The sequence below is a fragment of the Lactuca virosa genome, chromosome 9 (assembly GCF_052849685.1).
Source record: "Lactuca virosa cultivar CGN04683 chromosome 9, Lactuca_virosa_CGN04683_v6, whole genome shotgun sequence".
Taxonomy (NCBI): Eukaryota; Viridiplantae; Streptophyta; class Magnoliopsida; order Asterales; family Asteraceae; genus Lactuca; species Lactuca virosa.
The window spans coordinates 38,390,856-38,404,331 of NC_136434.1; the positions used below are offsets into that span (position 1 = coordinate 38,390,856).

At 39.9% G+C, this 13,476-nt stretch overlaps 1 protein-coding gene across 1 annotated transcript; it reads right to left on the reverse strand.

Moving 5' to 3' along the window:
• Positions 1 to 8,957: 8,957 nt before the first annotated feature.
• On the reverse strand, positions 8,958 to 9,769 carry LOC145137861 (histone H2A). The gene is made up of 2 exons (XM_079072002.1): positions 9,488 to 9,769; positions 8,958 to 9,336 (listed from the first exon to the last, which is right to left on the reverse strand). Exons 1-2 carry the CDS (start codon positions 9,692 to 9,694, stop codon positions 9,091 to 9,093), a joined length of 453 nt encoding a protein of 150 aa, XP_078928128.1. The 5' UTR covers positions 9,695 to 9,769; the 3' UTR covers positions 8,958 to 9,090.
• Positions 9,770 to 13,476: the final 3,707 nt, after the last annotated feature.

Here is a 13,476-nt window from a genome sequence, read left to right on the forward strand (position 1 = left end):
ATACAAGTAACACACAAGAAATCTTGTGTTTAAAAATGTAATTTTACTTATTTCGTTATCTTACCGTCAATGTGAATTTAAACATGAAACTTGTTAAAACATGGAAATAAACTTATAAACTATAATGGGTATAGTTTATGGAACTTATGAACTATTTTACAAAGTCCAGGTTAAAACATGGAAAATAAACTTATAAACTATAATAGGTATAGTTTATGGAATAAAAGGATTTTTTTACAAAACTACTTGTTATTTACAAAAAGATTTTCTGCTTTATTACTAGTAAATTCGTTGAAGCAATTTGTGAGACGCCTTCATGTACTTATATAAGTACCCATTAAAGTCCTGACTAATAACCAGGGTATCCTGGAGGGAAAGCATGAGTTTGTGTATAGATCTATACGGGACTGAAAATCCCGCACCAGAGCTGCTTGCAATAGCTAGGTCGGCAGACCTGTGGTGACAAACGTCATATCGATTCTGACGCCTGAAGAATGTCGTTTCAGGCCATCTTAGGTCATCAAGTATGGTTATGAGAACTCATAAGGAGAAAACAACGACATGTTTACATAGTAATATACTTTTCCTAAACTTTCCCAAGGGATATTAACTATATGATACTCAATATATACAATAAGGTTAGACAAAATTGAAATCCGATAGACAGTGGAATGTGTGGCTTCCACCACATTTCCTGTTCCTTGTTTGGTTGTGGGCTTAGGGCAGATTCACCCGTTCAACTGTCTGTTCGATCTCAGTTATATACAACTCACATGTATTAAGTGATCATAGGAGGGTAATATCGTCGCATTAGGTTTTCAGGGCAAACAAGTCTTTATCCAGTTTAACTTATCAACAAAACTAGATATCATTAAAGTAAGTATAATAATTATACTTGTGTTTTTCGGCCTTGGAACGATTAAGATTACAAGTCAGTTTTATAGAAAATATAGAATTTTCTATGGTAAACATCGTTATTTTAAAGGTAATATTTTAAAGTTAAACAATTATCGATAGAACTTTATGAAAACAATAACAATTATTACTGAAAACAATGTTTTACAATAGAGTAAGTGGAACTAGGAACTTATTTACAAATGGTTTAATACTTATTATCAAACTAGTATAACATAAAGGACCTTTAATGGTTAATTCTATAATTCCTTAGTTTATACATCAGAATTATATATAAATAATATCCGATAAGCAGTGGAATGTGTGACTTCCGCCTCATTTCCTATTCCTTGTTTGGTTGTGGACTTAGGGCAGATTCACACATTCAACTGTCCATTCGATATTAGGTTATATATATATATATTTACTATTTAGTATAAACTAAGTGATTATAGAATGAACTATTGTGGATACCTTTCTACAAGAGAATCATTAATGTTAATTCTGTGATTACTTGATGAATACATTAGGATTATATATAATAAATATCTGGTAGACAGTGGAATGTGTGACTTCCGCCTCATTTCCTGCTCCTTGTTTGGTTGTGGGCTTAGGGCAGATTCACACATTCAACTGTCTAATCGATCTGTATTATATATAATTTGTATTCACTAAATGATCACCGAAGGAATAACTACAGTCATATTACTTATTAAGAAAATATAGGATTTTCTGGAGGAACGGGCAAACTTTTCCAAAGAACAAAGAGTATACTTTTTATAACAAAAATACTTATGAACTCACCAACTTTAATGTTGACACTTTTCCAAACCACTTGTATTCTCAGGAACGTTAGTAGACAGGTACCTCTCGGGTGTTGCGAAGACAGAGCTTTACGTCTTAACTTTTGTTGTACTTTTAATGTTATTCAAGTAAAGTTTTGAACACAATGTAAATATTATATTATCAATATGATGGTTGCTGTTACTTTGATTACTATGATGCATGTGTTGTGATACTTACCATGAATTCATCCACCCCCGGACGTTTCCGCCGTTCCGGTTTGGGGGTGTGACAGATTAAACCTTCATGGACTCTCATATAGGTTTAGCCCATCCCTAATCAACATGAATCATTAGCCCAAACTATAAGTATGACTGATTTACCTAATCAGTCCCCGTAAATTTAATCAATCTCTTTTGATCACTAAATTAATTCCAAATTAATTCTTGATCAATACCAATTAAATAATATGATTTCTCAATTAATATATTATTCATATAATATATTAATAAATCACAAATAACCTCTTTCCCAAATATTCATCCTATGAAATTGCTCCGGTAAAGGCAACCCAAAAGGATCATGTTACTATCGAGTCAAGTACATACCAATTATAGTTATGGGCTTAGACACCTAATCCAACAGAACCTTCTATGATCTGCGCTTAACAATACTAGCGTTCCATCACTACCCAATCTCAATGATCGTCCAACTCCTGAGTCCTAAAGAATACTCTTGAAATCTTAATCGGTCTGATAATCCAACTCACCTCCCACGATACCACACCAATTCCTTAAGCTTTTATATTGAGGACTAAAACCATAACCCTCGCTCTGAACTGGCGAATCTTCACCCCAACTTCCATCCTCAAAGAATTACTGAATTCTAACCATCTACACCCCATGCGAACATAAGACTCCCCTGACATTTCCAATGACCAATCAACTCATGCACTGACATCACCATCTTCCTGCTACCGCTCCTCCCCTAGCAACGGTAGTGTTGAACCCCAAAAGTTCTTCAATAGATGACTGCCGATCTTACTAGATCAAGGATAAAACAACAGAACCCTGACTTTACTGGAGAGCTAAACCGCTAACCCTGACAAAAGATCCTCCAAGCAATACCCCTGAATTGATCCCGACAAAGACCCGGAACAACAACTGAACTCGCTAAAACCCGCTCAACAAGACTCTCGACATGCAAAATGGAAAATCACAATCTCGTAGTATCGTCTGAAGAAACCCTGAATCTCTCTACCTTTTGAAGTACCTGCAACGAAACCTGAGTTGCCCCAACCACTGGGTGCGGGCAATTCGCCCTGATATGACCAGGTTGATGACAACGATGGCATAACTCTACCTCCAATGTGCATTCTTGGCAGAGGTGAACCTTCCATCCACACCTACCGCACTTAGACCTGCTGCGCACATCCTCATGTGCCCCTTCATCCTTCATGCGACCACCACGACTCCCCGGGTCTCTTACACCAGCTATGGCAACAGTCAACTGCTCAGATTGCCGAGCCAGACCATGATTCCGCTTCCTCTTCCCCAGTTTCCTATCCAAACCAATCTCCTGCTCACGGGTTACCCCGACCATCCTATCAACCACTTGAACATTCGAGGTCCGACCCTCGAACCTGGCGACCAATCTATTAGTGACACGCCCAATGATGTCAGGTAACTCCTTGCATAGGGCTCGGGAAACCTCCCCGACAATCCAATCATGTGGTCGAATCTCCCGAAGACAAGATGCATAACCCACCTCCGATCCCAATTGACAAGAGCTAACAATAGGATCCCCCCTCCTAAAGGATCCCAGAGATCCATACGCTTTAGGCTCCAGATGAACCCCTAAGTACCCCACAACGATCTCGGTCTAAAAGTCCCCGAGATGATTATCCAATAACTCCAAAATCTCATCCTTGATTGTACTAAAGATCACAAGGGCCCACTCCAGAATATCGCGGGTAATCTCCGGTGAGATGAACTCCCGTATCTGCTCGCTAATCGGCTCAGTACCTGCACCTGAGCAGAAACCAGAACCAGAACCTCCTTCCTGAGTGCTCATCACCAAACTGAAATACATCAACCAAATGATCAAAACATACCCAAGAATCATCCTCCCACAAGCTTCCTTGATTCTCCAGGACTCTCCCCGATTCGAGTATGGATCCTGTGCTTACAGTAGTATGGCCCCGATACCACCTTCCACACCTATCCCTACTTTCCTCAAGAATCGTCTTAAATCCTCTAAGTCACTCTCTCTAAAACATCCCAAAAATATGATCCAAAATTTTCATTTTAATTCATTAATAGAACCATAGTTATCAAAACATTACATAGAGTCATAAGTTATTATTCTCAAAACATCATAAACATCTGTCAAATATATCATAGTAAAAACATCCCAGGCTGAAATAATGGTGTGTGCACTGCAGTCATCCCGAGCTCTTCCCCTTGCTACTGGAAATACCAGAAACCAAAACTGAAAACTGTAAGCATGAAGCTTAGTGAGTCTCCCCAACTACCACATACCATACATATAATCACATAATCACATAACCACATATACTGGGCTCCTGCCCCTTCCTCGGGCCCCGCCCGGCATCGGACGGTGTCCGGCATCAGGCCCCGCCTGGCATCGAACCCCGCTCGGTATACATATCTGTTTTTAACAGGCCTTGCCTGTCTCTGGGCCCCGCCCGCTATACACATACAAACAATAACATATAATCATACAAGCACATAAAGAATCATACACAGTACTATATATTCTCGTCCTAAGGGCTCGCCTATCATGGCCCCGCCCCTACTCTGCTAATGGTGAGACCCCGACATCGGACTTTAGTCCGGAATATACTAATACCATAATCTACCCATTCATAAACATACTCAGATAATACTGAGATACGGGCCTAGCCTACACTTAGCTACACGGGCCGACATTGGTGCCTTCGACCCGTTCCTACAGGAGAAAACTCACCTCACAAGCTGACTGCAGAATCCCGCGAATAAACCTCTCGCTGCTAGCTGCCAGGTCCCCGAACTGTTGATCTCTCGACTCCCCGAGTTACTGATCATCATACAAATTAGATAAGTTCGGGATTCTTATAACTTAACCAAAAGTCCTCACTGGGGTAGAAGACCATTCCACCCCTCACATACTCTTGTCAAAAAATGGACTCTACTCAACCCTTTTGAACCCTTTCCATACTTCATAACCCTCTAGGGTCAACTATGGTCAAAGTCAACGTCTAGTCAAAGTCAAAATTAATGCTCCGAGTTGACTCAACTCGTCGAGTTTACCTTTCAACTCGTCGAGTTCCCATGACTCACAGAGTCGTGAAATCAGGATCTGACTCGTCGAGTTCTCCTCCAACTCGCTGAGTCCTTCCTTATAATAGAAACGAGACTTTTCCATACAACTCATCGAGTTCCCTTGTGGACTCGCCGAGTTCCATGAACAGAATCAGGAATATTTGACCGAACTCGTCGAGTTCCTCTATGAACTCGTCGAGTCCCTTGCATTTCTAGACTATACAGCTTTTTCTTCAGATCTAAGGTTCCAGAATACAGATCCATATTGTTTCCATAACCTATTTTTGTAAAGTTTACAACATAATAGCTTTGCACGCCTCAAATGGACCCGAACTCGAGATATAGCAATCTACTTTCATGAACATGGCCTTTTCTTGGACAAAGATGGGTTTGAGACCCTTTTTATGTTTCTAAGGGCCAACTGTTACTAGAAAGTGGGAATCCTTAACATAAAATCCATGGAGGGTGTCATTTTTCCCACAATGGGGTCAAGAAGACCCATAAATCAAAACTAGAAGAGATCTAAGCTATGAATCACCAAGTTAAGGACTTTTTACCTCAGAAAGCTGCCAAAGATGGAAAAGACCCCAGACCTAATGCTTCTTCTTGAATCCCCAATCTTCTCCTTCTTCCACAATCTTCAAACACACAAGATTCACTCAAAAACAACTCACAAGCTCATCCAAAGATGGTCATCCCCAACTCGTATAGTAGGTTTCTCAACCCGTGTCCCAAACTTATTCCTACTCGTCGATTTATCCCCCTTGGACTCGACGAGTAGACCTTCAATTTGCACATTATCTTTCCTTAATTAGTATTCCAGATACCGGGTGTTACACTCTCAAACTAATACTCCAAATGCTCACATATCCGGGTACTGGCCTACCCCTTTCGGTCTATCTCAATCGGATGTTGTCGAGCATATATGGGTGCTCGACCTGCCCCTTCGGTCTATCTCAACCAGATACTGCCGAGCATATCTGGGTGCTCGACCTGCCCCTTCGGTCTATCTAAACCGGATACCGAGTCTATTTCACCACTTACCACTACCATATAGTATCATACATAATTCACAGAATCATCAAACAGTACATGCACACCCGATCATTATCAAGAAGATAATCATCATGTAAAATCATAACTAATGGGTCGGCCTTGGTGCCTTCGACCCATGAATTCTAAAAAAGAGACTCACCTCAAACGGCAGATAAATCCAATGGGTCGGCCTTGGTGCCTTCGACCCACGAATTCTAAAAAAGGAGACTCGCCTCAAACGGCAGATAAATCCAACAATCGTTGCAGCTGCTGAGTACCGGGTTCCACGAAATAAACCAACAACCAAACCATTCTTTAAGAATTAACCATGGCAAAGCCCCCTGACACCAATCCATAAACGGTCCAACTAACCAGTCCCACTAATTGCCCAAGCCCATTGGGCCCAATCAAGGCCCAACCCTATTGGGCCTGCTAAGGCCCAATTCACCATCCAAGGCCCATTAGGACAAGCCCAACAAGGCAAGCCCAACCAGAAGTCCATTACTCTAAAATCCTTAGTCCAATATAAGCCCAAACCAAAGGATAAGTCCAAGACCAAGCTAGCCAACAATCAAAGAGCCCAAACTTGCACAGGAGTGGCTCACGTCGTGAGTTCATGGGTTTTACCCAGTAACTTCCTCAAACACGCTCTCATGTCGTGAGGTCTTATTCCTCCCATCGTGAGTCGAGATCTGACCAAAAATGAATCCAATAAGCCTTAACATGGGACAGTCTGGAGGGTCTTCCTTGACCCCAAGGACCATAAAATTCGAAGTCGTTCAGTCATACATGTCCAATACATGACTCAAACACCAACTTAGATCAAAATAGGGAAAAAGGACCAAGACTTAAGCTTGGAGTCCAAAAACATGACCAAAATCCATATCTAAGACTTATAATACTTAAGATACCACCATGATCCATAAAGTTGCCAACTTTATGTATCACATGCATGCTAACTAACATTATAAGCCATAAAATGCATGGAAACTTAGATCTAGCAAGCAAGGAAAGGAAATGCATGAGCTTGAGGACTTACAGAGGTCCAAAAGCTCCACAACTAGCTGATGAAGAAGCCAAGATGCTAACAAATGATCTTCTTCTCGCTCAATGAGCTTCAAGGATCCAAAAACTCGTGAATAACACCAAGAATGACCAAGAACTTCAATGGGAGCTGAGATTAGGGTTTCCAGAGGTCTAAGAAGTGAAGGAGGCTGAGGAGGAGCAACCCTAAACATCTCATCTTCTGAAGTATAATCCTAATGGTTTGAGTCCTTAATCCATTCATTCTTCAACTCCAACTTTCCAGAAGGCTTATCCCAACCCAAAGGACCATAAATATTGTAGCTTTTTTTGTTATACATTACTTAAACACTAACTTGGTCAAAACAAAGGAAAATGAGACCAAGACTCATGCTTGGAGTCCAATCCACCACCAAACTTCATATCTGAGACTTATGCTTATCAAATGATCTCAAAGATACATAAAGTTGCCAACTTTATGGATTCCGTGCATCCTACTCAACCCATGCATGGAGAAAAGTGGGTAAAACTTATATCTAGTATGCTTAAATGAGAAAGACAAGAACTTGAGGACTTGCAAAGGTCCAAAAACAACACAAGATGGTGAGGAGGAGGCTTGATTGCTAAAACAATGCACCAAAGGGACTTTCTTTTTCAACAAGGAACTAAAACCACCCAAAATGAGCCAAAACCACCAAGATGAGTTGGGCTTAGTGTTTTCTGAAGTTTGAAAGAGATGCAGTCTGAGAAATGAACCATAAATCCGAGTTTTGGGTGCTTAAATACGAAGGAAACCCTAAAAGATCAAGGGCTTGGTTGCAGCCTTTTTCATGTCGTAACCAGCTATGTGTCACGCCGTGACCACTGCTTCATATATGTGTCCTCATTTGGCTCGTCATGTCGTGACCTCCTTATGGTCACGTCGTGACCTATAGTTTTTTCCAAAAATCATGTCTTTGACTCCTTAATGCCCCACACTCATCCATTCTCGAAACCGGGTGTTACAAAACGAAAATTGTTGTAAAGGGAAATCATATGGCTAAAAAGAAAAAATAAATGCAATCGACAACTTCAATAGCAAATCCACAAATCAATCACAAGATTATAAGCCGAATGTTGATACTGATGGTTTAGCTGTTTCTCACGACTAGATTACCGGAAACTAAATAATAAAAAATTAACTTACAACCGAAAATCAAAAGATTATTTTGATACTTGAAGCCTTCAACTCGGTCGCTCCTCTGCTGTTGTGCGTGAGTTGGTTCTCCCCAAAAATTATTTCTTATAACTGATCCCCTCTTTCTTTTTCCATGTTTACGTGAGGGCTAAACTAATGATATTGGGCTGTTGAAGGTAATCAACGTAGGTTGTCAAAATATTAATGACTGTAGTTTGCTGAAGTTCAAATTGTGGGCTGCAACATGGGTTGATTTTATTCATAGTTTATGGCTAGACAGATTCTATTGCTCTTGTTCACGAGTCCTAAAGCTGAATCAAACTTGGTCCAAATCCGATCTCTACCATTAAAATTAAAGATCTACGAGTTGGGAAGACATTTGTACACTTTTGGCTCAATCTGACCACATTTATGTTTTGGTCATCTCAGTTGATTAAGACTATTGTTGTCAAATTTCTAAAAATTGTCTAAATCGCTTCGTATTATTGTTTTATCAAGGATGTGACTACGAGACTTCAAACATGGTTGAAAGGCTTTCCATGTAAATTTTGTTGGTTCTTAAAAATGTCCTTAATCGCTTACATATATTTTGCACATGCAAATGGAAAAAGATCAACCCAAGGTCACCCGCACTATTATACAGATAATGTGAATAACAAATGAAACGATTATCGACATACCAAAAAACGACAAACATAAGTTACTCCAAAAGGTACATAAAATTAAGAAACAAGCTGTTTCATTCATTCGAATTGGATACATCTGATTAACAAAAACTATTCTAAGCTCTTTAACGAACAATCAACCACAAACGATTAACAGATTAAAACCCATAGGATTAAATGTAACATTAAACTAGGCTTTTGCAGCTTTCTTAGGTGACTTGGCAGCCTTAGAAGGAGATTTTGGCTCTGCGGCAGCAGCAGTCTTCTTGGGCAAAAGAATTGGGTTGATATTCGGTAGAACACCACCATGAGCAATTGTTACTCCGGCCAACAATTTTCCAAGCTCCTCATCATTCCTAACTGCCAAAAGTAAATGTCTTGGGATTATTCTGTGCTTCTTGTTGTCTCTGGCTGCATTCCCTGCTAACTCCAACACCTGAAAGCAAAGAAACAATACTCAGAATCGACGGAGAGCAGAAAACCCTAAACGAATATAAATCAAAGGCAAATCAATCAACATAAATGCAGATCTGTGAGGTAATAGGGTGAATAAAGCGTATATGAACAAATTGAACTGGAAAACTTACTTCCGCAGCAAGGTATTCGAGAACGGCAGCAAGGTACACCGGAGCACCGGTACCAACACGCTTAGCATAACGTCCATTCTTCAGAAAACGACCGATTCTACCGACGGGGAACTGAAGACCGGCTTTGACTGAACGAGTCACCGACTTCTTCCTCGGACCACCCTTCCTTCCGGCGGCACCCTTCTTCACTTTTCCGGTTCCCTCCATGTGTTTATGTTTATTGCTTTTCAGAAATGACTGAGTGAGTTGATTGTAGATGATGGTGCTGGAGGAGTAGCGTCGGCATTGTTTATATGGTGGTGTGGGAGGGGTTTGGAATTGTAAAATGGGTTAGTATCAGCCGTTGGATTGTGGTTTACCTGTAATCCGTGTGAAGTATAATGGACCAATGGGAATCGGTTTAAATTTTGAATTCTATTTGAAATTTATGGGAATAATTCATCATTCCCGCCTAAGTTTTTTTTCTCCCTTTCTTAAACTTCTTCCATCAAATTTTCGGTATTATTTGTATAATTTATTTATTAGGAATGACATGTCAAATAATATATATTTATTTAGGAATAAGATATTGAAATTTTATTGTACTAGAAAATAAAGTAAGCAAAATGTTATTATAATGTATTTATTAAAATGATTATAAATGAATAGCGTTCTTTTTGATGAAGTCGAAATTATCATATTGCAGAAGTTGGCACATCGGGTGTTATGATATTTGAAAATTCTATGTTTGTAAATCCTTGTATGGACTAGAAAATAGTGTATTTCCCCTAACAGTTGTTGGGTAAGGTAAGTTCTTTATAATACCAATTTTCAACTTATCAACTTTCAAAGATCCAAGTGTTAGGGTCAAGATCCTGAATCATATCCAGTATTCCGTATCTTAAAGATACCTAAGGATCCAAAAATTCATATGTCAGGATCCTGATTATTATTATTATTATTTCCTAACAAGCTTAACGGTTATATTTTTTGTTTATTTCTCACATGTGCAGAAATTGTCAACATAAGACTCCTTTTCAACGAAGAAATGTCTCAATCAAGCTTAAGACCCATAAATACCAAGTCAAAGCACGTGCAAATACCAGTTCAACAGAATCCCAGAAATATCGAACTTGTAGTTACATAACCTAGACTATAAATACATTTTTAACATGCGCACAACCGGAACAATCTTCATACACCTTACGTACCTAGAGCTAGACAAACACTAACTTGAGTTTGGATTCACACGAGTTTTTATCCAAATCCCTCAGCCTAGCCGATTCGACACAGTACGTGTACGTGGGGCGTACTCCTGAGGTACAATGGGTGAACCCAAGCATTGACCACCATCGGTCATTAATACCTAACTTTCAAATATACTTGATGAAAGTTTTATTTTTAACACTACAAATAGATTTAATTTTTGTTGATTTTTGTTTCAATCTTCAACGATAGAATTTAATAAAAGTTTTATTTTTAACACTACAAATATACTTAATGAAAGTTTTATTTTTAACACTACAAATATACTTAATGAAAGTTAGCACCAAATTCATATTTTCCTAAAGTAACTAAGATTGAGAATTTAATAAAAGTTTAGTTACTTATATTTATCATTATACTTTTAATGAAAGGTGAATTAATGTCTTGTCTTACTCGTTTGGCTAACGACCCTCCACCAGTCAAGGAAGCGGTGGGTGAGAGTGGACATCCCAACTCTTTATGTGTCCATACATAAACTTGGTCCAACATGGATCATAAGCCCAACACATATAAATATAAATAATTACCATAATTAGTCCCCATAGATTTAATTAGTCTATTTTGATCACTAAATTAATTCCAAATTAATTATTGATCAATACTAATTAAAACATATGGTTTCATATTAATATATTAGAACTTATAATATATTAATAAAATATATATAACCTTTTCTCAAGAGTCCATTCTAACAAATTGTCCTGGTGTTATGCAACCCAAATGGACCATGCTACTCTCGGGTCGAGTACATACCAATAATAGTTATGGGTATGACATTTAATCCAACAGGGAGGAGGTTGGGAGAGCCATTGGTGATGATACAGTCTTGGATGCGATGACCTGGAGTGATTTCACGACCAGGTTCAGGGCCGAGTTCGCACCTGTCATTGAGGTGCAGCAGCTTGCTAGGGAGTTCCACGATCTCCAGCAAACGACAAAGACATTGGAGGAGATTACCGCCAAGTTTAGGGAGAGGGACCTTCTTGTTCCTCAGTATGTGGCGGACAAGGAGATGAAAGGCCCGATATCATGAGATGTTGAGGAGTGATATCAGACAGTTTGTGAGCCTGTCCAACTGCAAGACGTTGGAGGATATGATAGCGAGGGCTCGTGAGAGGGAGATTGATTTAGAGATGGAGAGGAAGAGGAAGTCAGAGGCTGTGTCTAGCATGGAGGGCTCGGGCAAGAAGCCCAAGGTAGATTCCCGAGGGAAGGGCCATCAGGGCCGAGACCTTTGTGGCAAGTGCGACAAGGGGCATGAGGGACCGTGTAGGGCGGGTAGTTCAGGCTGATTCAAGTGCGGCTGAATTGGACATGTCAGCCAAGATTGTACTACTACTACTACCACCACTACAACATCTGATTTGATTTGCTTTCAGTGCAATCAGAGGGGACACAAGAAGTCCCAGTGTCCGAGTCTAGCATCAGTAGGATAGGTGATGGCACCCGCTCCTACCACTTTGAGGATTACAAACGGCCGTCAGGGACGGGCTGAGGCGCCAGTGACGAAGAGCAAAGTCTTCCAATTGACAGCAGAGGAGGCACGTGCAGCCCCTGATGTGGTTATTGGTATGTACCTTCTCCATTATCTCTTTGTTATTTTTGATTATTACTAATGTTTTGTGTGTTTGTTTATAGGATCATTCTTAGTGAACGGTATATCAGTTATGGTATTGTTTGATTCGGGGGCTACCCGATCTTTTGTGTCGCTCGCGCTTAGCAAGCGATTTAGTAGAGCTCCGGGGGAGCTGGATTGCCCACTTGATGTAGAGATAGCAGATGATACGACCTTCAGGGTTGCGAGGGTTCATAGAGGTTGTACGCTACGGTTATTTGACGAGCAGTTTTCAGTGGATTTGATTCCTATTCCCCTGCAAGGGAATAAAGTTATAGTTGGTATGGACTGGTTGAGCCCCAATGGGGCGGTGATCGACTGCGAGCAACAGCCTGTGAGGATTCGCACACATAGTGGGGGAGTGTAACATCCCAAAAATTCAAGCCAATTTAAAACATTTAAAACCATTAAGTTATTACAGTTTGTTTTCAAAATAGTTTAATCATCAGAGTATCCCCAGAATCAAATCATAAACTTATGAAATATGAGGAGTTGTACGATCACGCCTTCGCCTTCCCGTGATCATCAGAAGTACCTGAAACAATAATCAATAAATGTAAGCTCGAAGGCTTAGTGAGTTACCCCCAAAATACCAACGCCATACAGGTATAACCATATCATATAAACAAACAGCAAACAACATGCATAATGAGCCTTCAGCCTGACCGGACCGCCTCGTAGGCCTTCAGCCTATCTAGACCGCTCTCCGAGCCTTCGACACATCTGGACCGCCTCGCAGGGCCTATAGTCTATTCGGACCGCTCGTTGGGCCTTCGCCCTAACTGAACCCCTTTGCAGGACCTTCAGTATATCCGGACCGCCCTGGGTATGTTGGCCTTCAGCACAAAGCAGGACCGCCTCAACCCAACCCCCAATCAACAAACATGTACACATATCATACATATCATATATATATATATATATATATATATATATATATATATATATATATATATATATATATATATATATATATATATATAAATAATACGCTACCATACATAACAGTCAAACCGATCTAACCGATCACTAATCATAGCAACATCCTATTACCAGGATACAGACCTAAATGGTCACTAATATAGCATATCACCATCTTAACTAACAGGGTGTAAATCAATAAGCATAT

Coding starts and splice junctions, on each gene's coding strand:
- LOC145137861 (XM_079072002.1), bottom strand. CDS start 9,694: ATGGAGGGAACCGGAAAAGTGAAGAAGGGTGCCGCCGGAAGGAAGGGT. Junction 9,337..9,487: donor TCGAATACCTTGCTGCGGAA/GTAAGTTTTCCA, acceptor CTTTGCTTTCAG/GTGTTGGAGTTAGCAGGGAA.